We start from the raw sequence: 22,804 nt of genomic DNA, 5'->3' as shown, positions 1-22,804 counted from the left end.
GCTCACATAAACATCTGCTGTTATCTATTGGGGAAATTCAGGAGATAGAAGCTTCTGTGCAAGGGGTGCCCAGACTATAGCGATGTGGTGTTTATATGTTACACTTGGACAAGTGGTTTAGTGCCGATTCATTTTTAGTAAACACCATATGTACAAGCCTTCTGCTTTAGAAAATGGAAGGGGTTTACAGACAATTATGAGCTGCTGTGATGTACTATTCACCAGCTAAATATCTACCGTTAGACTTGGATCTACCTTGTGGGCAGCTTATTTAGAATATACATTCTACTTCAAGTATTATTACTCTGATACGGATAAAATACACTGCTAGCTTGCATTCGGCACTACAGAGACCACATTGCCTCTTTCTCAGGATTCCGACCCTGGCTCGGGCCTAAATAAAGAACATAAACCTGGACCCATTGGCAACGAACGCTCGCTGAAAAACCGAAAAGGATCCGAGGGCACCGAACGGTTGGAAGGCGGCGTCCCCCCAGTCAATGGAGTAGAGATCCACGTGGATTCGGTTCTCCCTGTTCCGCCTATTGAATTTGGAGTAAGCGCAAAAGTGAGGAATTCCTTTAATCTCCAGAGAGTCTGTTTAAAGCTTGCGCGTTGTGGCTGTTTGCGAGTCATGGGGGGTTTAACGACCGTGTATGCCCCCTGATTTACTGTACATTACCATAGTGTTGCATGGGTGCCTATATTTCAAAGGGTGCACACTGTTGGCAAAGGGTGGTGACTCTTGGGTGGGCTGGAGGTAGATCCTGGGGTGGGTTGCACTGCCCAGAGCACTAGGATAGTTATCAATTCCTCTATATATAAATGTTACATTTTCTTTCTGCAGGATGCAGACTATGCCCTCCCTCCTGGTACTGCCACCGTTCAAGCAGCCAATACTGTTACAAAGTTGCAGGATGCTTTGGCCAGTAAGGTGAGAGCTCATTAGATTTTTACTAGCAAAACAGCTATAAAGCTGGCCATACACGCACCGATAATATCGTACGTACGATATTCGGTGCGTGTATGGCAAGTCGGTGAGTCGACCGATATCGCAGGAGGCTGCTGATATCGGACAACTTGCCGATCGGGCGGGTTAAAAGATCAGGCGCCTGAGCAAAATCTGCCTTCAGGGCTGAATCGGCAGAAGATGATAGAAATCCTATTGTTTCTACCTCTTTATCTGCCATTTCAGCCTGAACGTTAGTGGCGTATTGAACGATCTTTTGTGCGACCGATGGTCACAAGATCGCAAATCGCCATGTGTGTGGCCACCTTAATAGTTGCTCTTTGTTTCCTATTCCCTACGAATGTATTGGCCTTTGGCAATTCCAGCAATCCACTGAGCCAGCAGGCATTGCACTGTAGGGCTTATGTGTGCTCTTAGTAGCCCTGATGTGGACTCTTGCAACGCGCCTATACCTGTTCTCTGTCTCTATGATGTTCCAATAGATCCTTCTGATCCTTCACTATGTACTCAGAATGGACCTGAGGAGATTGTATTACTGAGGGGCAGAGAAAAAAAACATCACCTTTTAATAGAGTGAAATGTTTTATATAGTGATGTGTGGGCAGGCCTGGCACCCCCGCGGGTTAGGCAGGTTTGGGCCAACCTTCACACAGTTGCGGGTTTGATCTCAGTCTTCGCTTCTGCCCTCCCCTCCTGCAACCTGACTCTACCCGGCTTTTGCCTCCAGCATAGGTGCACGCCTGCCCCTGCCCCCTTCATGACATCATGGATGGGCAAGTTGGGCGTGGGTCTATAAATACAGGCAGGTTAGGGTCAATCTGTGCATCACTAGTGCAATACCCTTAGCTCACAAACAAAGACCACAGCTTATAACCAAGCAATAACAAAGTGGCCCCCTTACCTTGTTGTCTTCTCTCTTGCAGGCAGGGCTAACGCAGTCCATCCCCATCCTAAGGAGAGACCACCACATGCAGCAGGGTATGAGCCTAAACATGTCCTACCCCACTGCGGATCTCACCCTTAAGGTAAGTAGCCCTTGTTCAGAGTAGCTCTGGATACTTGGCATCCATGGTCGATGGGATCCAGTGTAACCGTCTGTCTTTTCTGCTCTGTAGATGGAGTCTGCCCGCAAAGCCTGGGAAAACTCGCCCAGTTTGCCAGAGCAGAATTCGCCAGCAGGCCCTGGCTCAGGAATTCAGCCGCCATCTAGTGTGGGAGCCTCCACCGGGGTCAACTACAGCTCCTTTGGCGGCGTGTCAATGCCACCCATGCCTGTTGCCTCTGTCGCCCCGTCTGCCTCCATGCCAGGTACAGATTTCATTTCAACATTTGCCCTGATTGCATTTACGGAATATTTCCAGAGAGTCAATGTTGTTCTTTTATGGCTTTTGAAATTAAGTTGCCCTTTATTAACTCTTTGTTTTGGGATTTTCTGCATGTGAATGCGGTGGGTGTTAAACCATTTACTCATATCCGTAGTGTTGCCCTGACAGCAGGTTTATATTTGCTGCATTATTGATATCCTGTATCCATTGATCCACCTTCCAGCCCTTTGCAACAGGTATTGGTTAAGGAAAATGGCTGCTATTCTTAGTCTCTGGGATGTTCCAATAGATCCTGCTGACCTTTCACTATGTACTCAGAAAGGATCTGAAGAGAATCTGTGACTGAGAGACTGACTTTGGCTGCCAGATAGAACAGAATGTTCCAGAAAAGCGCTGTGTTTTTTAATCATTGTTCCCCCAGATGGCTCCTATGAACAGTGACCCACCATAACCATTGGCGGTGTAGCGGAAAGGGCAACTCCACCCAATCACAACTTAGGCTTTTTGAAAAGTTAAACATAATTTCAGGCAACTTTCCAATATACATCAGTAAAAAAAATATGCAGCCTTTTCATGATATTTAATGCAATAATACGGTTTGGAACAGTTCCCTAAGCCCCGCCCCATGTTCCCCATACGATCTGGCTGACTACTTTGAGACTCAAATATAATGTAACAGTAGTCGCCTGCCTTCAGCCTGCCTCCTCCCAATCCCACAATTCCCTGCACATGTGTTCTCAATAAGGAAAGTAACATCACAGTGCAATGCATTGTGGGTTATGTAGTTCCTGCATGCTGTCTGTAAGCTGTGGAGAAGTTATTACAATTTGTAACATCAGTGTTTTAGTCCCTCCTCCCCTGCCAAGATTTCAGATGATGCAGCTGGATTTCAGCATATAGAATGGTATTTATGAGTACTTTCTGAAGGAACAGATTAGAGAGAGAGATTTATTAGAGGGTTCTGTGTTATGTGGGGCTCTATAAAATAAAGCCCAGGCTTCTTGGGTTCATGCTGTTATTTTGCACTTATTATACAATGTCAACTTATTGTTTCAGGAAACCACATCCCACCCCTGTACCTTGATGGGCACGTGTTTACCAACCAGCCGCGCCTGGTGCAGCAAACCATACCTCAACAGCAAGGGTATCAGCAGGTAAGTGTCCCTGTCACCCTCAGTCTGTGCCAAAACACTAGAGCGCTGCTTCCAGGTCTCCGGGATGTTCCAATAGATCCTGCTGACCCTTCACTATGTACTCAGAAGGGATCTGAGGAGATCCAGTAACTGAGAGACCGAGAGGCAGAGTAGATCAGTTGTGTAGCAGAAAGCCAGAGGCTTGATGTGTTCTGTTACATTTTCATCTTCCTTCCCCAACAGGCAGCAGCTGCCCAGCAGATCCCCATTTCCCTGCACACCTCCCTGCAGGCTCAAGCCCAGCTGGGTTTGCGAGGAGGCCTCCCCGTGTCCCAGTCGCAAGAAATTTACAGCTCCATGCAGCCGTTCAGGTAAATGAAACAAGTCTAATGATTGGCTATCGCAGTAAGTGTCATTTATGCAGCTATTCAAAAGGAGAAAAGGCACAGGTTATATTGCAGCTAACAGATAAGTCCTGTAGAATACAATGGTGTTTTATCTGTTATCTGCTATGTCACCTGTGCCTTTTGCTGTTTTCCAGCTTGAATGCCCCAGGGGCTACACAGCAGGGTATTTATATAAACTATAGTAGGGTTTCTGTAGCAAACACCCCAGCTGTACCAGTGCAGGAATGGCTGCCCCCGGGGCTACACAGCGGGGTATTTATATAAACTATAGTAGGGTTTCTGTAGCAAACACCCCAGCTGTACCAGTGCAGGAATGGCTGCCCCCGGGGCTACACAGCGGGGTATTTATATAAACTATAGTAGGGTTTCTGTAGCAAACACCCCAGCTGTACCAGTGCAGGAATGGCTGCCCCCGGGGCTACACAGCGGGGTATTTATATAAACTATAGTAGGGTTCCTGTAGCAAACACCCCAGCTGTACCAGTGCAGGAACGGCTGCCCCCGGGGCTACACAGCGGGGTATTTATATAAACTATAGTAGGGTTTCTGTAGCAAACACCCCAGCTGTACCAGTGCAGGAATGGCTGTCCCCGGGGCTACACAGCGGGGTATTTATATAAACTATAGTAGGGTTTCTGTAGCAAACACCCCAGCTGTACCAGTGCAGGAATAGCTGCCCCCGGGGCTACACAGCGGGGTATTTATATAAACTATAGTAGGGTTTCTGTAGCAAACACCCCAGCTGTACCAGTGCAGGAATGGCTGCCCCCGGGGCTACACAGCAGGGTATTTATATAAACTATAGTAGGGTTTCTGTAGCAAACACCCCAGCTGTACCAGTGCAGGAATGGCTGCCCCCGGGGCTACACAGCAGGGTATTTATATAAACTATAGTAGGGTTTCTGTAGCAAGCACCCTGGGGGCAGCTTTTAGCAGGGTAACAGTACATTATAGTTCAATTACTTAGATTTTCACATCTTGGTGTTACTGTTGCTTTAAGGCCTTGCCTTTGCATACACATTTCAGATCGCGTTGAGGCTTGGCTTGAAGAATCTGTTTTTATTTTCAGGTCCCAGGTGTACATGCATCCAAGTCTTTCTCAGCCCAGTGCTATGGTACTGACCAGTGGCACAGGCCTCAAGCCCCCATACAACCCTTTCCCTGGCATGCAGACACTGGAAATGGTTAAAACCCAGCCCACGTCCCCTTATCAGCCCCTGAATGGGAGCCAGCAGCTGGTGTATGAAAGCCAACTGAACCAGGCCTCCCAGATGATGGACTCCCAGCTCACACAGGTAGGCTGGCACGGTTGGTTCTGCCTTGGCTTGTAAGGCCCGGTGTTTGGCTTTGAAGTGCTTTAACCTATTGTTTCCCTCTCTCCAGTTGACCATGCCCATGCCCGGCTCCCAGCTCCAGATGCCCCGATACAGTTCAGGACAGCAAACAATGATCTTACCACAGTCCATACAGCTTCCCCAGGGGCAGAACCTGCCTGTAGGGGCTCCTCGGAGAATGCAGCCTTCTATGCTGACAAGCAGAGAGGTAACCAGAAAAGACTTCTGAGTTGCATTGTACTTTGGCGCAAAGGGTGGCACCATAATGGCAGGAAAATGGATTTTCACTGGGGCTGCTTCTATTTGGCACAGACTAACAATCTCATATTTGTTAAAACTTCTCTTTTCCAGTCCTCCCAGATGGAGATGAAAAGCTTCCACTTTACAGACGGCAAACAGAACATGCCGACTGCCATGCAAGCACAGCACTCCTATCGGTAAGAGGCTACCGTCCTGCCAAACGTGGCCTTGGGCGAGCCAGAGGTGTGAATTTCTGTGCTTTTGTGACCCCCTTTCCGTACCCCTCAACCCTTTCCTGCTTCCAGCAACGCGCAAGAGTCTGTCCCGAGTCTCGCTCTCTGGGGAAAAGTAAGGGTTATGCAGAACGTAAAGGCAAAGTTCAGCAGTTTTTTTTGTGCCGCTGGAAATGAAAGCAAGCAGCTGATTGGTTGCTGTGTGTTACAAACGTTCAGTGTTAGATTGAGCTGGTAGACATGGAACCCACAGACATGCTGTAATATTTGCCTCTCTTCCCCATCCTCTCTCTAATAATGCAAGTTTCCGCCTTGCCCATTCCATGCAGAGACTTGGCCATTTCATTGGCTGCTGAGCTACTCATTTGTTATCTGCCGCCTTTCAGCATGATGGCAGCCTGCTTGCTTACGTGCTTTAGGTTATTGCAGGTCGCAACCAAGACAAGCTAAGGGTTAACGCTTATGTGTCCTGGTAGGTATGTGGCTATATACATGGCCACAGTACTTACCCTTTATCTGATTGAGGCAGAAAGCAATGAGATCATGGTCGGTGAGTGGCATCTAGTGCCCAGTGGTACAGTCCTGAGGGCAGAAAGGTGCAGAAAATCTGGAAGCCATATTGGCAGATAGAGACGTTGGATAATGGCACCATGTCTCCATTAATTGGCAAAGCAAGGGACTGCCATTTATTCCATTGCTCTCCACTCCTGGGCCTTTTAGTTCAGCTTTTGTGCCTCTTCTGAAATGGTTGCCTTTCGTTTTAAGGCCGAGTTCAGCTAGCCCCAGTGGAAAGTCGCCCGGACCGGGGCCATCTGCCAACTTGGGCTCTGTGCAGGGACACTACCCTCAACAGGTAAAGACCAGTCCTGTCACAAAGAGCGAACCCATATTGTACCATCTCGTTCATGTTCATGGCATCCTAGTTTGAGTTCTATGGCGACGGAACTTCCCACCACCCCTCCCAGCTGGGCGAGACAGTACACAGCAGCCGATAGAGTAGCCGTACATCCTGCAATGTAAAGCAGCTTTGTGTGCATGCCTGTTCTGTGGTGCCTTTGTCTTGTTGGCTACTACTGTCCATTCAGACTGTGCTATCCTGCCTTTGCCTGTAAGATGTCCCTTGTCCTCGTTGAAGCCTATAACGAAATTGGTCACATGGTACAACCGAACCAAGGCAAAATGAGGAGCATCTCACATTAATTGTAATTAGCACTTAATTTGGAATCAGCTGTCCCTGATGTCATAACACTGTGTCTCCTAGGTGGCAAGGTGACCTCTTCCAGATAAAGGAGACTCCTCCCATCTGTTGGCGGAAGGTTCTGCATGCCCGGCCCGTGTCCCCTGCACAAATGGCTTTGGAATTACCATTCTCTGCTCTCGCCCCCAACAGGTAAAACACAGATCCGACGACAGCAAAGGCGGCCTGAGGTCCCCCAAAGTTCCCGAGCAGCCCTCAGCGAGTCCCATGAAGCCGGCCAGGACGGGGGCCATCAAGCCTCAAGCGGTGAAAGTGGAAGAGAGCAAGGCTTGAGAGGAGCTCCGTTGTGTATATAGATAAGCTCTTACCTCCCATCACATCTCTCCACATCTTGCTGTGCCCTTAGGATTCTTCCTCCATTGCCTCTGCAGTCACTCGGATAAACCGGACTTTAGCCCCGTTCCCTTGAGGTGGGAAAGAACTACCTGTTGTCATGACTTAAACGGACTTCTGTGTTTCACCGGAAGCAGCATCCCTTTATTGCCCCCGGCTTATACCCCCGCCCTCTTCTCTCTGTGGCCATGAACTCTCTCTTCTGCCCCATACCTCTCTCTTTAGATCCACATAAAGCCACGGGGCATCTTGGTTACAATTCCTCATTGGTGATGCCCTCTCGCTACCCTTATTAGGCCGGTAGCTCCTTGTTTTTATATATTTTAACCCCTATCCCCGTCCCGGTTTGTTTCTATCGATCTGCCCCGCATCCCGTTACCGTTGGCCACGTGCCAGGACTGCTTTGAGGCCTTGGTTGTCAGACGTATGTGGCGGCCGGCCCATGTTCTTTGGCATCGACGTGTCCTTTTTAAAGACTTCATGAACTCATCAGTAGCGTATAACATACTGTCCTGTTCTGGATTATTGGGTCTATGATGGCGCCACCCAAAGACACAGTCCCTTCTCCCCGCCCCCCCCCCCCTCTAACCCCTAATGGTGATTGTACATAAGTCAGAGACTGGCATGAAGCCATGGTGTGCAAATAATGAACTTGTAATGAGCTTTGTAGCGACCCGCATGATTCCGACCTATTCTGTAGGCAAGTTGAACCAACACTGCTTTACGGACCAGTCCGTTGTGTGTTATTATGGGACAGACCCTCCAGTGTGTGCCCGGCTCCTGATCACTGTAGAGCCAACGCCGACCATCTTGTGTTCCACCAGTTATGAGCACTTAATATATACGGTTTGCACACACACTGACTATCCAGCCTCTGGGTCTGTTCACTAACCAATCGAAAGCGTCGATCCAGGCAGTAGCGGTTACGGCTAGCCTTAGGCGGGGTACGTACCAGGCTTTGAGTTTATATAACACCGGCTTGCCGAACAGCGACAATCTAAAGGCGCTATGGGGTTTTTGCCGGTAGGCTAGGTCGGAGGGTCCCACGAGACCCCCTGTAGCTGTATAGAGAGACCATGATATATCTATAAATATTAGAGATCCCAGCTTTTTATTTCTGTTCCGCAATTCCATCATTTAAGCAAATAATAACTAATCATATCAGTAGTCGCGCACAGACCGTGAATGACAGCCCCCCCCCATCAATCGCAGGCTGGTGGGGGTTACAGTTGAACTGGTAGCATTAGGGACACTCTTCTTCAGCAGCCCCCAGGGTGACGACATCTGTTGTGACATCATTCCAAACTGGCATGATGTCACAGCAGATAGGCAATCACAGCGAGGACGGGCCACTATAAACAATACCCCCCAGAACATGGTTACTCACCCTGTTGCCCCCCTCCCCACAGCCGGAGCAACTCTGTATATACTGAAATTACCAGATTTACACACACACAGTACAGCCTCTGTACTTGCCCTCCCTTGGGGGCAAATGTCCTTTCTGATCTATCCCATAACTGCCCCTGGGCATACAGACTTAGTCCCACGATTGCCTTCCCTTATGCCCGATGCCACAGTCCAGCCGTATCTCCGACTCACCCAGCCCCGACCGACTGTAACGTTTACCCCTCTCCCCCCCTTTGGTATGTTTACCCCCCCCCCCCCCCCCCCCCCCCCCACGGACACTAGAACTTCTGTATATGTATTTGATGTTTGTAGATCTAGGTATACCACAAGGGCAAAATAATAAATTGGAGGTTTAACATCTTTTCTTTCTTTTCGATACATGGAATATATTCTGCAAGGGAGGGGGGGGGGGTGATACCCACAATGCTTTGCTCTTGCCCTTAAGGTCCTGCAAGGTGCAATATCACTTTGTACCCCCACCTGTCCCCAAGATCAGTTTGGGATCATTGTCATGTGATCATGTATGGATGAAGTCGTATTTATGTGGGTAGTTATCGCCCAATGAGACTCTAGCTCTGTCTGAACCCCCCCCCCCCCCCCCCCCCCCCCCATGCCTTACATTTCCCCCTGCACCCAGTCAGAGGGGAGCATTGTGATTACTGTCATCTGATTGGCTCCCTGCCCAACGTAACAATCTTGTATATATGCAGTGTACAAGTGTGTGTGTATTACGCGCTGTACCTTGCTTGGCGCTAGTAATGTGTTTGTGTATTTATCCTCTTAAAGGGACGTTGCTGCCCCCCCTTCACCCAGATTGGACTATGTCACTCCTGCCTTTAATGTCAGTTCTAATTCATTTTAGTGCTGCCCACTTCCACCAACTGTGGTTGCTTGTACCGATCCTGCTCTGGTTCCCCCTAGTGGCACGGGCAGCACATTACAGAAAGTGATATTGCACCTTGTAAGGATTCTGTCACCAGTGGATTGTGGTTCATTTCTTAATCCTACAAATTAGATTTTGGGGGGGGAAGAGGAGATAGATATCAAGCCTTTTATATTTTTTTAACGAATAAATGACGATAAATCTTTTTACGTGACCCGACCGACTCGCCGCTCCTTCCCAGCTTGGGTGTCAGTGGGCACGCCGCTTTCCCCCGACCTACACCGATAACCTGGGTTCCACACCAGCCCCCCCCCTCACACTATTTTATCCCCCACCCCCCTTCGGCTATGTGATTGTAATAGCTCTTATCATCCGGAAGAATTCTTCTCATTTAAATATTTGAAAAAAAAAAAAAAGCAAAAAAAGTTAAAAAATAAAATAAAGCAAAATATGCTTTTCTCAAAATGTGTGGGTGGCTTTAATCTGGGGGGGAATGAAGGGGCAAGTCTCTTTTGTGTCCTTTTGGTGCTTTCCCAGCATGCTCCCTGTGTGTGACTGGACTGTAAGCTGGGCTAGTAACCACAGCTCAATGGCCAGTATGATGGGTCTCTTGCTAATGTTGCTTGCCCCACCCAGTGCTTGTGTGTGTCATGGTCAGTTTATGGGCAGATGTACCCATACCTGTAAAATCACTTGCCCTTAGTTGGAACCCGCTCGCTTATGAGATCCAAACTGTCTCAAGAACTATTTGTTGGGCACAAGTAGCCCAAATCCACCATCTGTCAGTGACCTGGGCTTGGGCAGCGCTAAGCTACAGTCCTACAGTCCTAGTGTAATAGGTGCCATAAAGTTTAGTGGAATGGTTTGGCTCTGTGTTCCATAGTTTAGTACCCCAGGGAAAGTCTACAGCAGGGGTGGGCAAACTTTTTGGCTCAGGGGCCACATTGACTTACCAATGGGCCGGGCCAGCATCACAAATCAATGGGCCTATCCGCTCCACTCCCCAGCATCCTCCAGCTCCACTCCCCAGCATCCTCCATTCCCCCCCCCAGCTCCACTCCCCAGCATCCTCCAGCTCCACTCCCCAGCATCCTCCATTTCCCCCCCCCAGCTCCACTCCCCAGCATCCTCCAACTCCACTCCCCAGCATCCTCCATTTCCCCCCCCCCAGCTCCACTCCCCAGCATCCTCCATTTCCCCCCCAGCTCCACTCCCCAGCATCCTCCAACTCCACTCCCCAGCATCCTCCATTTCCCCCCCCCAGCTCCACTCCCCAGCATCCTCCAGCTCCACTCCCCAGCATCCTCCATTTCCCCCCCCCCAGCTCCACTCCCCAGCATCCTCCATTTCCCCCCCCCCAGCTCCACTCCCCAGCATCCTCCAGCTCCACTCCCCAGCATCCTCCATTTCCCCCCCCAGCTCCACTCCCCAGCATCCTCCATTTCCCCCCCCCAGCTCCACTCCCCAGCATCCTCCATCCCCCCCCCCCCAGCTATGTGCGGCTCGCTGCATCCTTTTATATGGTTGTGCCCCATGCATGCTGACGTCACGCACAGGGCACAACCAATCCGGGGCCATAATTCTTTTAAGGGGGTATGAGTCGGCGGGCCGTAGTTTGCCCACCCCTGGTCTACAGGGTCCAATGACATTCCTGACAATTCCATGGTCCCTACTTTGTGGAAGCGTTTGGGGAAAGGTTCCATCCTTGATTACGGTTGCTGAGATGGGAGCAGAACCTAACTGGTCTGCACTTAGCCGTGGCCTCTTCCCCTGTGGGATAAATTCAACACCCAACTGTGGGCCAGACCTAATCCCCCAACATCAGGGCCCAACCTCACTAATGCTCTTGTGGCTGAATGGGAGCAAATCCCACCAACTATGTCCCTACATTTAGTGGGAACCTTCCCAGCAGGGTAGGAGCTATTATAGCAAATGGAGGGGCAACTTCATATTCACCCCCCCATATAATCTACCTTTCAACCCCAGCCCTTTAGCTTTGGTACATTTACAACCAACTGAGACTAATGGGAGAACCAAGATTGAACAATCTAGTTCAGTTGCTCAGATCTGATCAGAGGCAGAAAGAGTTTTAACCCACCCCATTGTGGCCAATGATCTGCTTGGAAGGTGCCCGTGTAAAACATCTTGCTGTGTGTGGCAGGGTACGGGTACTGAGTAGGGACAATCTGCTGCATCTGATAACTGGATAAAATGTAAGTATAACCTCTGAGTGGGCATCTTGGTTTTAATGGGGGCCCATAAAAACCTGGTGGGCCATGAACGCTCTGAACGCTCTGCCTCCCCTATGAACCCCTTTCACAGGTAGCAATGCGGTGTAAGAAGTGAGTTGCCCCCTTACAGTTTGGGGGGGATAAAAGGGATATACCCTGCCTTTAGATTTACTTAGCCTGATGAGGACGGTGATATTCTGAAACTGTTTGCAATCGGTTATTTTTTTGTTCAGAAGCTCTCTAGCTTGGAATTTTATCAGTTATGTGGTTGCTAGGGTCCAGTTTCCCCAAGCAACCAGGCAGTGGTTAACGTGAGAGTAGAAGAGCTCGCAATCAGAAGATCAGGAATAAAGTAAGAATAACATTGAAGCCTCACTCTATGTGGTGGCTGCTGGGGGTAAGAACCCACAATAGTCGCTACTATCGCAGGTGAATAACCGCTCCAAAAAGGCTTTCTACTAGCAGCAATAGAAAGGAAAGCCCTTTGTGTCGCTTCATTTTCTGAAGTTGGTTCTTACCCTTAGAAAGCTGTAAATAATAGAATATGAAGACCAACTGAAAAGACGCTAAGAATAGGGCCTGCTATGGCTACTTAAGGCAGCCATACACGGCCCAATTGTAGCTGCTAAAATGGGTCCCTTAGACCAATTTGGCAGCTTATTTGCCCGTGAAGGGGCACAAACGACGGGCCTGGCCGACTGATCGACCGACATCTGGCCTGAAATCGGCCACATATTGAACAGGCAGGTTAAAAAATTTACATACACGGGCCGATTCTAGCTGCCAATATGGGCCCCTTAGACTGATTCGGCAGCTAATCGGCCCGTGTATGGGCACTAACGACTGGCCTGCCCGACCGATATCTGGCCTGAAATTGGGCAGATCTCAATCAGACAGGTTAGAAAATCTAGTCGGATCGGGGACCCCATTGGCTCGTTGATGCGGTCCCCGGACCGACTTTTCCTATACCCGTCGTTATAATTTTATCGTTTGGCCCCACAACTAAATTTGTTTAACCTGCCCAATCGATATCTGTGCCCATACATGGGCCGATTAGCTGCTGAGTCGGTCTAAGGGACCGATATCGACAGCTACAACCGGCCTGTGTATGGGGACCTTTAGGGCGAAGACACATGGAGCTACTTAGTAGCAGCTACTTGTCATGGCTACTAAACTTCAGACAATACTGAGAATTGCCTCTGCTAAAACACACATAGATCAGTAAATCAGCGTTTTTCAACCACTGTTCCGCGGCAGAGATGTTGCCTGGTGTGGCGTAGGCAGGGCACCAATGTACTAGGGGGGCACTGCTCTTGGCACCAATGTACTAGGGGGGCACTGATGCTGGGCACCAATGTACTAGGGGGGCACTGCTCTTGGCACCAATGTACTAGGGGGGCACTGCTGCTGGGCACCAGTGTACTAGGGGGGCACTGCTCTTGGCACCAATGTACTAGGGGGGCACTGCTGCTGGGCACCAATGTACTAGGGGGGCACTGCTCTTGGCACCAATGTACTAGGGGGGCACTGCTGCTGGGCACCAATGTACTAGGGGGGCACTGCTCTTGGCACCAATGTACTAGGGGGGCACTGCTGCTGGGCACCAATGTACTAGGGGGGCACTGCTCTTGACACCAATGTACTAGGGGGGCACTGCTGCTGGGCACCAATGTACTAGGGGGGCACTGCTCTTGACACCAATGTACTAGGGGGGCACTGCTCTTGACACCAATGTACTAGGGGGGCACTGCTGCTGGGCACTAGTGTACTAGGGGGGCACTGCTCTTGGCACCAATGTACTAGGGGGGCACTGCTCTTGGCACCAATGTACTAGGGGGGCACTGCTGCTCGGCACCAGTGTACTAGGGGGGCACTGCTGCTGGGCACCAGTGTACTAGGGGGGCACTGCTGCTCGGCACCAGTGTACTAGGGGGGCACTGCTCTTGGCACCAATGTACTAGGGGGGCACTGCTCTTGGCACCAATGTACTAGGGGGGCACTGCTGCTCGGCACCAGTGTACTAGGGGGGCACTGCTGCTCGGCACCAGTGTACTAGGGGGGCACTGCTGCTCGGCACCAGTGTACTAGGGGGGCACTGCTGCTCGGCACCAGTGTACTAGGGGGCACTGCTGCTCGGCACCAGTGTACTAGGGGGGCACTGCTGCTCGGCACCAGTGTACTAGGGGGGCACTGCTGCTCGGCACCAGTGTACTAGGGGGGCACTGCTGCTCGGCACCAGTGTACTAGGGGGGCACTGCTGCTCGGCACCAGTGTACTAGGGGGGCACTGCTGCTGGGCACCAATGTACTAGGGGGGCACTACTGCTGGGCACCAATGTACTAGGGGGGCACTGCTGCTGGGCACCAATGTACTAGGGGGGCACTGCTCTTGGCACCAATGTACTAGGGGGGCACTGCTCTTGGCACCAGTGTACTAGGGGGGCACTGCTGCTGGGCACCAATGTACTAGGGGGGCACTGCTCTTGGCACCAATGTACTAGGGGGGCACTGTGCTGGGCACCAGTGTACTAGGGGGGCACTGCTGCTGGGCACCAGTGTACTAGGGGGGCACTGCTGCTGGGCACAGAGTTAAATTTTTTAACATTTTCTAATGGTGGTGTGCCTCGTGATTTTTTTCATGAAATAAGTGTGCCTTTGCCCAAAAAAGGTTGAAAAACACTGCAGTAAATGATCAGTATTGTCTGTTTCTGTAGCCGTGACAAGTAGCTGCTACTAAGTAGCTCCATTTGTCCCCCCCCCCCCCCACAAGGGCCTAACAAGCTGTTGTAGTTTCACACCATGCCCAGAGCCCTGTGCCAATGGAAGGGCATTTTTACACCAGAGCTGTTGTAGGGTTATGGTTTCCATTGGTTACGGCTAAAGGTAAGTACAGCTGGGTATGGGAGGGCAAGCTTTTGGGCCAATATCTGCCCAGCTCCTCTGGCAGTAGGCGTGTAGGTCATGCCCAGCAGTAGTGGGCACATAGCTCCCCCCCATGTGTAACAGCCTATATATCCCCATCCCTATAGCACACACCCACCATTCAGCCACACGGAACTAATGTGCCCCTTACTGGGCTGCAAAAGAACCAGGGAATATCACTGAACGGAACCGCCACTGCCTCAATACAAACACATTACAGTGCGCACAGGGGAAAGCTTTCCCCGACCCCTCAGTATCCCGCACCGCAGCAGCACTGGCACTCTCTGCCCCGCCCACCATGGCCGTGGGGCCAATGGCATCAAGGGCGGGGCTTAGAAGGGTGGGCCGTGAGTTGACGTGACAAGCAGGCAGCGATAGCCGAGTTGCTGCTCCTTTTAGACGAAACTAATCGATCCGGAAGCGCGGCCGGGAGCAGGTATGTGGGGCATAGTGCTGGGTTACTGTACGGGCGCTCCGCCCCTTCATTGTGTCTGGGTGCTGTTCCCTCCATAGGCTCTACTTACACCTTTCTACATTTACTCCTGCACTGTACTGATGCGCTAATAGCGCCCTGTGTCTTCTTACCTGCTGTGCTAAACCTCTTTATATACATTGCTAATACTGAGCCTGCAGCCTTGTGCCTTTATATGGGCACAGAACCCCTCAGTGACTGCTAATATCCTTATCATTTACAGTAGGGGGTACATTATCCCTTATAATACATGAGTGATACTCAGAGTTCCCTGTATAACTCAGCCTGCAGCCTTGTGCCTTTATATGGGCACAGAACCCCTCAGTGACTGCTAATATCCTTATCATTTACAGTAGGGGGTACATTATCCCTTATAATACATGAGTGATACTCAGAGTTCCCTGTATAACTCAGCCTGCAGCCTTGTGCCTTTATATGGGCACAGAACCCCTCAGTGACTGCTAATATCCTTATCATTTACAGTAGGGGGTACATTATCCCTTATAATACATGAGTGATACTCAGAGTTCCCTGTATAACTCAGCCTGCAGCCTTGTGCCTTTATATGGGCCCAGAACCCCTCAGTGACTGCTAATATCCTTATCATTTACAGTAGGGGGTACATTATCCCTTATAATACATGAGTGATACTCAGAGTTCCCTGTATAACTCAGCCTGCAGCCTTGTGCCTTTATATGGGCCCAGAACCCCTCAGTGACTGCTAATATCCTTATCATTTACAGTAGGGGGTACATTATCCCATATAATACATGAGTGATACTGAATAGAATATTATGTTGCTCAGACTCAGTAACTTTGCCTTTTCTCATTCTTTCCCTACAGGATGTAGCAGATCTATATTCCTTACTCTCCCCCTTCTTTTTCCTCCTCCTGCCCCCCTAAAGCTTTCTCCTTACTGTGTCCCATTGGCTCTGGCCTCTCTGTCCCTATATATATATATCTCTGTATCACCCTGCCGCTGCCCTCCTCCCATTACCTCCCCCCGGTACCTGTAGGATGGCCGTGTCGCTGAAATCTCCGTTAGTCGTCACCGTTGCCATCGATCTCCATTTTGTGGCTCTTACAATCCTGGGACTGGTGAGCCGACTCTGGAGACTGTCGTACCCCCAAGCAGTTGTGTAAGGATATCTGTCTGTCTGTGTAACGCTAAGGAGTGTGTCTGTGCTGCCACTCAGCGACTCTGCCTCTTTCTCTCACAGGTTCGATGAAGTCTATTACGGGCAGTTTATATCCCTGTACATGAAAAGGATATTCTATTTGGACGACAGTGGGCCACCTCTAGGTCACATGTTGCTGGCTCTGGGGGGTAAGTACTAAGCACTTTTGGGGAGCCGGCAGCATAGAAGCAAGTGGGGTGCTGGTTGGGGGTGTATCCAATAGGAAGTAACTGGGATCCTGGCATCTTTTTGCCCCCCGCATTGTGCCCTTTCTCCTGTTATTTCTCAGGTTACGTCGCTGATTTTGACGGGAACTTCATGTGGAACCGAATTGGAGCCGGTGAGTTGGTCTGGGTGGCACTTGCGTGCTAACTGCCATTCTTGCTTGGTAAGAAAGAAGCCCTGTAATTCATATGGGCTCTGTATCTCCCTCTGTGCCGCGCAGAGTACAGCAGCAACGTGCCGGTGTGGTCCCTGCGCCTCCTTCCTGCCCTATCGGGAGCTCTCTGCGTCCCTCTGGCCTATCAGATTGTAGTGGAGCTGGGATTCTCCGCCCGTGCCGGACTGGCCGCCGGCTTTCTGCTGCTGTTTGGTGAGTTTGCGCCTACTGTGGCCCCTCAGTGATATTGCACCCAAATGCCCAGTGTGGGGCTATAATAGCAATATATTGAGGGACTGCTCTGTGGGCCCTATGAGCACCCAGCTGATTGGTGCTTGAGCCCTGTGTGCCGGAACTCTGGGTATTATAGTGACAAACCCATTTACTGTTGTTGGCAGAGAACGCTCTGATCACTCAGTCCCGCCTGATGCTGCTGGAGTCTGTGCTCATCTTCTTCATCCTCCTGGCTCTCCTGTCCTACCTCAAGTTCCATGGGTGCCAGCGGAGAAGGTGAGTCTGGGGGGCAGAGGTGCAGGTAGGAAAGAGAAAGAAGCAACAGAAGGTGGGGGAGACATGGCAATACCAGATATTATTGGTTCTTCTCACCAACAGCCCCTTCTCTGTATCCTGGTGGTTCTGGCTGCTCCTGACTGGGATCTCGTGCACCTTTGCTATTGGGTGAGTAACGGCTCGGGCCCTTCTTGCTAGTACTTTCCCCGTATCTCTCCCTGTTCTCTGTCTCATTTGTCTCTGCTTCTCCTAGGGTGAAGTATATGGGACTTTTCTCCTACTTGCTTATTCTGGGGGTTGCTGCTGTGCACTACTGGCAGTTGATTGGTGATCAGACTTTGGGCAACGTACGTACTCGATACAATACTCACCTGATCCATTCAGATTACTGATTTTATTGTTTTCTCTTGTTTTCTTCTGTTTTCAGTTGCTGGATTAATGTTCTAGGTGTGTCTCTTCTGGCATGTTCTCTTTCTGTACTAGACCTTTCTATCCTGAGGCAACATATTTCAATTCTAGGTATTTTTATTATGACATGGTACCTTTCATTTCTAGGTTTCTCTATCACAACATACTATCTTTCTGTTCTAGGTTTTTCTGTCCTGACATGATATATTTGAACTCAAGATCTGACATGATTTCATGCTATTGTTCAGTACTTGGTCTCTCCAGTCATGTTATTTTTCAGCTCTAAGTCTTTGTGTAATGCCATGCTATCTTTCAATTCTAGATCCCTCTATTCTTACATGCTCTCACTCAGTTGTAAGTCTTTCTTTCTTGCCATTCTACATTCCAGTTCTAGGTCTTTCTATCCTGTCATGCTATCTTTCAGATCTAGGTCTGTCTTAATCCTGCCTTGGTATTTTTCAGTTCTAGGTCTTTCTATCATGACATGTATCTATAAGTTCTAGGTCTTTCTATATTAGTTTTAGGTTTTTCTATCATGACATGCCATTTTTAAGTTCTCTGTCTTACTATTGTGACACATTTTTTCAGTTCTAGGTCTTTTTATCATGACATGCTATTTTTCTGTTCTAGGGTTTTGGACCATGACATGATCTAGGTCATGATCTAGGTCTGTCTTAATCCTGCCTTGCTATTTTTCAGTTTTAGTTCATGACATTTATCTGTAAATGCCATTTTTAGTTCCTAGGTCTTTCTATCATGACACATTTTTTCAGTTCTAGGTCTTTCTATCATGATATGCTTTCTTTCAGTACTAGGTCTTTCTATAATGACACATACATTTTGTTTTGTATTAGCTTTGACTTTGGTGACTTTATGTTTCTAAAACTGGAAGCTGAAGGGAAATATATAACGAATTCCAGTTTATAGAAAATTGCCAACTGTTTTTTTCACCTTGTTTCTGGAGACAGTGTTAGGAAGAAAAGATCTGGCCCCAGGTGTCTCTGTTCTGTGCTACTCTCTATCCAATCTGGATATCTCTGTTCTCACATTCTCCTGTGTTGTTCTAGGTGTGGCTACTCTTCCATCTGCTGGCACGGTGCCTAGCCTTGCTTCTGATGCCTGTACTTCTGTACCTTGGCATATTCTACCTACACCTGTCCATACTGACACGTTCTGGGCCTCATGACCACATCATGAGCAGTGCCTTTCAAGCCAGCCTGGAGGTAAATAGGAACCCAAATTCATTCAGTTGTTGTCATGGAAACAGCTGCAGTTTCTTTTGTACAAACCAGTCTGTATGACACAGGGAGGCCTTTCCCGGATCACCGAGGGGCAGCCGTTGGAAGTGGTGTATGGCTCTCAGATCACCCTCAAGAACACTCTTGGCAAACCTGTCCCCTGCTGGCTTCACTCGCACAAGCACACGTATCCCGTAAGGTGAGTATTTGCCCAATTCTGGAGCATCACTAGACTGCAGATTCTGCCCAATTGTGCCCTTGGTTAGGGCCAAATGGATCTCTGAAACTTAACCCTAGTTTCAAAGATAATCCTCTTTGTGTCCTCCTGTTCTAACTCATGGGGCATTGTAGAAACCTAGATTTTTCCGTATTGGTAATACTTTCCCTTTAAATCTGGACTGCAGGCTTAGGAGGATAGAGACTCTAACTGACCACGTTCTCTCCATGCAGGTACGAAGGGGGGCGTGGGAGCTCCCACCAGCAACAGGTTACCTGCTACCCATACAAAGACGTCAATAACTGGTGGATTGTGAAGGACCCGGCACGGTAAGTGAAAATGGGGCTCAGGCGTTAAATACCCTATTCAGCCCAATTTCTCCCCTGTTGCTATGTTGGATTAACCCCTTTCTCCCTGTTTGTACTGTAACCTCCCCCAGGCAGCAAATGGTGGTCGACTCCCCTCCTCGTCCCATCCGTCATGGTGATACCGTGCAGCTGCTACACGGAATGTCGGCACGCTTCCTGAACACGTATGTATTGGACGCCTATTAGTGACCAGGAACTGTTTCTTCCCTTCTATGTTCTGTGTCCCATCATTCCCACTCTGATTCCAGGCACGATGTGGCCGCTCCCTTCTCTCCGTATTCCCAGGAAGTCTCCTGTTACATCGACTACAACATCTCCATGCCGGCACAGTCCTTATGGAAGGTGGTGAGTGTCTATGGAATGGGGGAGGAGTTTAAAGTCTGAATGCTATTGGCTAGTGATCACCAACCAATGAAATACATGCTGTGAGCAAATGGGGACCCTGTAGCCATAGAGCCAGAGATGCCCTGCCTTTCAGCTTGGTTCCCCTAGGGGGCAGCAATATAATGCAAGACCCCCACCTAAACACCAATCAGGATATGATCCAGGCTGAATGATTTATTTATTCTGATTATACAGCAACAATTATGTTATGGTTTTGAACCCAGAAATTCTGGGGGATAACTGTCCCACAGCACCTGTCCTTCCTACTCATTTTGCCCCCCCCCTCCACAGGAGATTGTAAACCGCGAATCAGATATGGATACGTGGAAAACCATCATTTCAGAAGTGAAGCTGATTCACGTCAATACTTCGGCAGCTCTGAAGGTGCGAGGGCAGAGAAATGGGGGTAAAGGGAGGGGTATAAACCAGGTACTGGGGTTTCTGGCATGTTCTGGGCACACAGGAACTTCTGTTTCTCTTTCTTTCATTATGTCTCTCTACTTCCTTCTGATTGGCAGCTCAGCGGGACAGCTTTGCCCGACTGGGGTTTCCGTCAGCTGGAAGTGGTCGGAGATAAAGCATCGAAAAGTTACCACCAAAGCCTGGTGTGGAATGTGGAGGAGCACCGGTACGGCAGGAGTAAGTGTCAAGCCCAGTGTCCAATCAGGAAGCTACTAGTGAGGGGTACTAGTGAGGGGTACTAGTGCCTTCCTCCCCGGGGAGGGGAAATCAGTCCTATAGTTCCATATTACTAGCTGTGCCGTGTATCCCCCCCCAACCTGTCTCATTGGCCCCTCTCTGCTTGCCTTTTGCCCGGTGCAGGTCAGGAGCAGTCGGAGAGAGAGCAGGAATTGCACACGTCTCCTCACATCGACGTGGGACGGAATCTCAGTTTCATGTCTCGCTTTTGGGAGCTGCAGGTAACGACCGACCCTACGAGGTGCTAGAGAGGCTGAACATCCATGTGGATTTTATTTACTGTGTTTCCTTGATTTGGTGCTTTGAACCTTCTTTAGTGTGTGTGTATATATATATATATATATATATATATATATATAATGTATACTGGCAAAAGTATTAAATGACATTTTACATTAGGTATACTTGCATATCAAATCTACTTCCTTCTGCTCACTGAGCTGCAGTCCTGCCCTGCTTTATGGCTGAGGTTCTATCTATATCTATGTAACACTTGCCTGTGATTGGGGCTGTATAAACAGAGGCATTTTCTGAGGACGTTTTTATTATACTGCAGGGGTCCCCAGCCTTTCTTAAGACTCAGAGAGCAACACAAGCACCATAAAAGTTCATGGAGGAGCCAAATAAGGGCTGTGATTGGCTATTAGGCAGCCTCTATGCACCCTATCAGCTTACAGGGGCTTTATTTGGTAGGAAATCTTGTTTTTATTCAACCTAAACTTGCCCCCAAGTCAGGAATTCAATAATAACTCCCTGGTTTGGGGGCACTGAGAGCAACATGTTCCCCCCGAGCCACTGGTTGGGGATCACTGCTCTACTGGCAACTTTAGCTTTATTTTACATGAGTGACAGTCGGTTTGTGGAACAAGGCTCATTCCCATCTGTAAATTAATGCCAGTGCAATGCCAGGAGGATGGGCCAGTGCAATGCCAGGAGGATGGGCCAGTGCAATGCCAGGAGGATGGGGCTGCTACACTTAACCATAATGTCCCCCCTTCTCTCCCAGTGGAAGATGCTGACAATGAGGACAGAGAGCTCGGAACACAAATACAGCTCGTACCCAATGGACTGGATCACTATGGACACCAGCATTGCCTACTGGCTTCACCCCAAGAGCACGGTGAGTTGGGGGAACTTTAGTTCTAGGGGTCTCCCATTATAGGTGCAGTGCAGCTCATTGTGTCCCCCCCCCCCCCAGGCTCAGATTCAGCTCTTGGGCAACCCCGTGATATGGAATTCTGCCAACCTGGGCGCCCTCATTTACTCTGCTCTGCTGATTTTCTACCTACTGCGCCAGCGGAGAAGGATCTATGACATCCCACAAGGTCTGATCAGAGCAGGGGGTTATGGGAAATATTATCCAAGTCATTTGTTGACCTGTGTGGGACCAATCACCTACATTTCTCATCCTGTACCATGTGACCCTAGGTTCCTGGGAGGCCTTGCAGCTGACTGGGGTGCTGTTCCTCGGGGGCTGGGCTGTGAATTACTTGCCCTTTTTCCTGATGGAGAAAACCCTCTTCCTGTACCATTACCTTCCTGCTCTTACCTGCCAGATCCTTCTGCTCCCACCACTGCTCGAGCACCTCCACCAACATCTGCTCAGGTAATGTCTGCTAACGGCACCCAGGGGCTTCCAACCTGCACCACTGGACTGTAAGAACTTTAAGAATGTTTGTGCTCCCCCTACAGGTCGGAAGCGTTACAGAACACCTTTGCCGCCCTGCTGTTGGTTTGGGGGTGTAGCGTGTACCTGACATACCGGAAGATTTGCCCCCTGACGTACGGAGACCCACCCCTGTCTCCCGCCGAGCTGCGCAGCCTGAGATGGAAAGACAACTGGGACATTTTGATCAGAAAGCAGTGACCGCTCACAGCCACCGTACCCCATCTCTGTGCTCTGTGAGCAGTACTGTAAGCAGCTAGGTATCTCGTTTGGCCCCTAACACTCATGTCATAAAGATTTTGATAGGATAGAATGGAACCGTATGTTCCAGTAGCGGCACGACACACATGGTCCAGTAGCGGCACGACACACATAGTCCAGTAGCGGCACGACACACATGGTCCAGTAGCGGCACAACACACATGTTCCATTAGCAGCCACCCGTTCGGGAGCTGGACAGACAGATAAAGAGACGAGTAACACACGGATGTAGATTTTTGCCTTATTTTTTAATAAAAGTGATTGTTAATGAGCAGTGGGTTCTGTAGATACAGAGATAAAGTTGCTGCTGTGCAACGCGGTGTGTACAATAGCCAGGGGAATACTGATG

General features: G+C 49.5%; 2 protein-coding genes and 3 non-coding genes across 13 annotated transcripts in view; all 5 read left to right on the top strand.

Annotated features, from left to right (window-relative positions):
• The window catches only part of prrc2b (proline-rich coiled-coil 2B), a 46,538-nt gene extending 36,550 nt beyond the window's left edge, over positions 1-9,988 (top strand). For 2 of the 7 annotated variants that reach the window (XM_012968981.3, XM_012968985.3), the window contains 11 exons: positions 374-568; positions 848-934; positions 1,894-1,995; positions 2,086-2,278; positions 3,352-3,449; positions 3,672-3,799; positions 4,905-5,130; positions 5,219-5,377; positions 5,521-5,606; positions 6,408-6,495; positions 7,033-7,366. In XM_012968981.3, the coding sequence (XP_012824435.2) occupies positions 374-568; positions 848-934; positions 1,894-1,995; positions 2,086-2,278; positions 3,352-3,449; positions 3,672-3,799; positions 4,905-5,130; positions 5,219-5,377; positions 5,521-5,606; positions 6,408-6,495; positions 7,033-7,173 (1,503 nt within the window). In that variant the 3' untranslated portion in view covers positions 7,174-7,366. Of the gene's footprint in view, positions 1-373; positions 569-847; positions 935-1,893; positions 1,996-2,085; positions 2,279-3,351; positions 3,450-3,671; positions 3,800-4,904; positions 5,131-5,218; positions 5,378-5,520; positions 5,607-6,407; positions 6,496-6,903 lie in introns of all 7 variants that reach the window. The other 5 variants (XM_031890906.1, XM_012968980.3, XM_012968984.3 and 2 more) reach the window with 5 other exon arrangements.
• LOC116407404 lies at positions 1,433-1,513 on the top strand. The gene has a single exon (XR_004220310.1). It is a non-coding gene; the product is annotated as a small nucleolar RNA SNORD62 (small nucleolar RNA).
• Positions 2,565-2,645, top strand: LOC116407402. The gene has a single exon (XR_004220308.1). It is a non-coding gene; the product is annotated as a small nucleolar RNA SNORD62 (small nucleolar RNA).
• Positions 3,506-3,586, top strand: LOC116407403. The gene has a single exon (XR_004220309.1). It is a non-coding gene; the product is annotated as a small nucleolar RNA SNORD62 (small nucleolar RNA).
• A 5,021-nt stretch (positions 9,989-15,009) lies between the features above and the next one.
• pomt1 (protein-O-mannosyltransferase 1) lies at positions 15,010-22,726 on the top strand. Of its 3 annotated transcripts, XR_004219467.1 has the most exons (21): positions 15,010-15,111; positions 15,991-16,286; positions 16,368-16,474; positions 16,615-16,665; positions 16,771-16,917; positions 17,103-17,214; positions 17,317-17,382; positions 17,468-17,561; positions 18,690-18,845; positions 18,929-19,059; positions 19,311-19,406; positions 19,517-19,609; positions 19,694-19,790; positions 20,121-20,213; positions 20,348-20,468; positions 20,652-20,749; positions 21,535-21,648; positions 21,727-21,853; positions 21,957-22,134; positions 22,221-22,541; positions 22,592-22,726. XR_004219467.1 is itself a non-coding variant. In XM_012968227.3 (20 exons), exons 2-20 carry the CDS (start codon positions 16,165-16,167, stop codon positions 22,393-22,395), a joined length of 2,178 nt encoding a protein of 725 aa, XP_012823681.1. In that variant the 5' UTR covers positions 15,010-15,111; positions 15,991-16,164; the 3' UTR covers positions 22,396-22,726. The 3 variants fall into 3 exon arrangements, 2 of the variants coding, with proteins under 2 accessions (XP_012823681.1, NP_001006756.1); XM_012968227.3 differs by having other exon boundaries at positions 22,221-22,726; NM_001006755.2 differs by lacking the exon at positions 15,010-15,111 and having other exon boundaries at positions 15,988-16,286; positions 22,221-22,726.
• The last annotated feature ends 78 nt before the right edge of the window (positions 22,727-22,804 follow it).

Source organism: Xenopus tropicalis, chromosome 8 (genome assembly GCF_000004195.4).
Source record: "Xenopus tropicalis strain Nigerian chromosome 8, UCB_Xtro_10.0, whole genome shotgun sequence".
Classification (NCBI taxonomy): domain Eukaryota; kingdom Metazoa; phylum Chordata; class Amphibia; order Anura; family Pipidae; genus Xenopus; species Xenopus tropicalis.
This window is presented reverse-complemented; position numbering and strand designations above follow the sequence as displayed.

Coding starts and splice junctions, on each gene's coding strand:
- pomt1 (XM_012968227.3), top strand. CDS start 16,165: ATGGCCGTGTCGCTGAAATCTCCGTTAGTCGTCACCGTTGCCATCGAT. Junction 17,562..18,689: donor GTGATCAGACTTTGGGCAAC/GTACGTACTCGA, acceptor GTGTTGTTCTAG/GTGTGGCTACTCTTCCATCT. Junction 19,407..19,516: donor ATTGTGAAGGACCCGGCACG/GTAAGTGAAAAT, acceptor AACCTCCCCCAG/GCAGCAAATGGTGGTCGACT.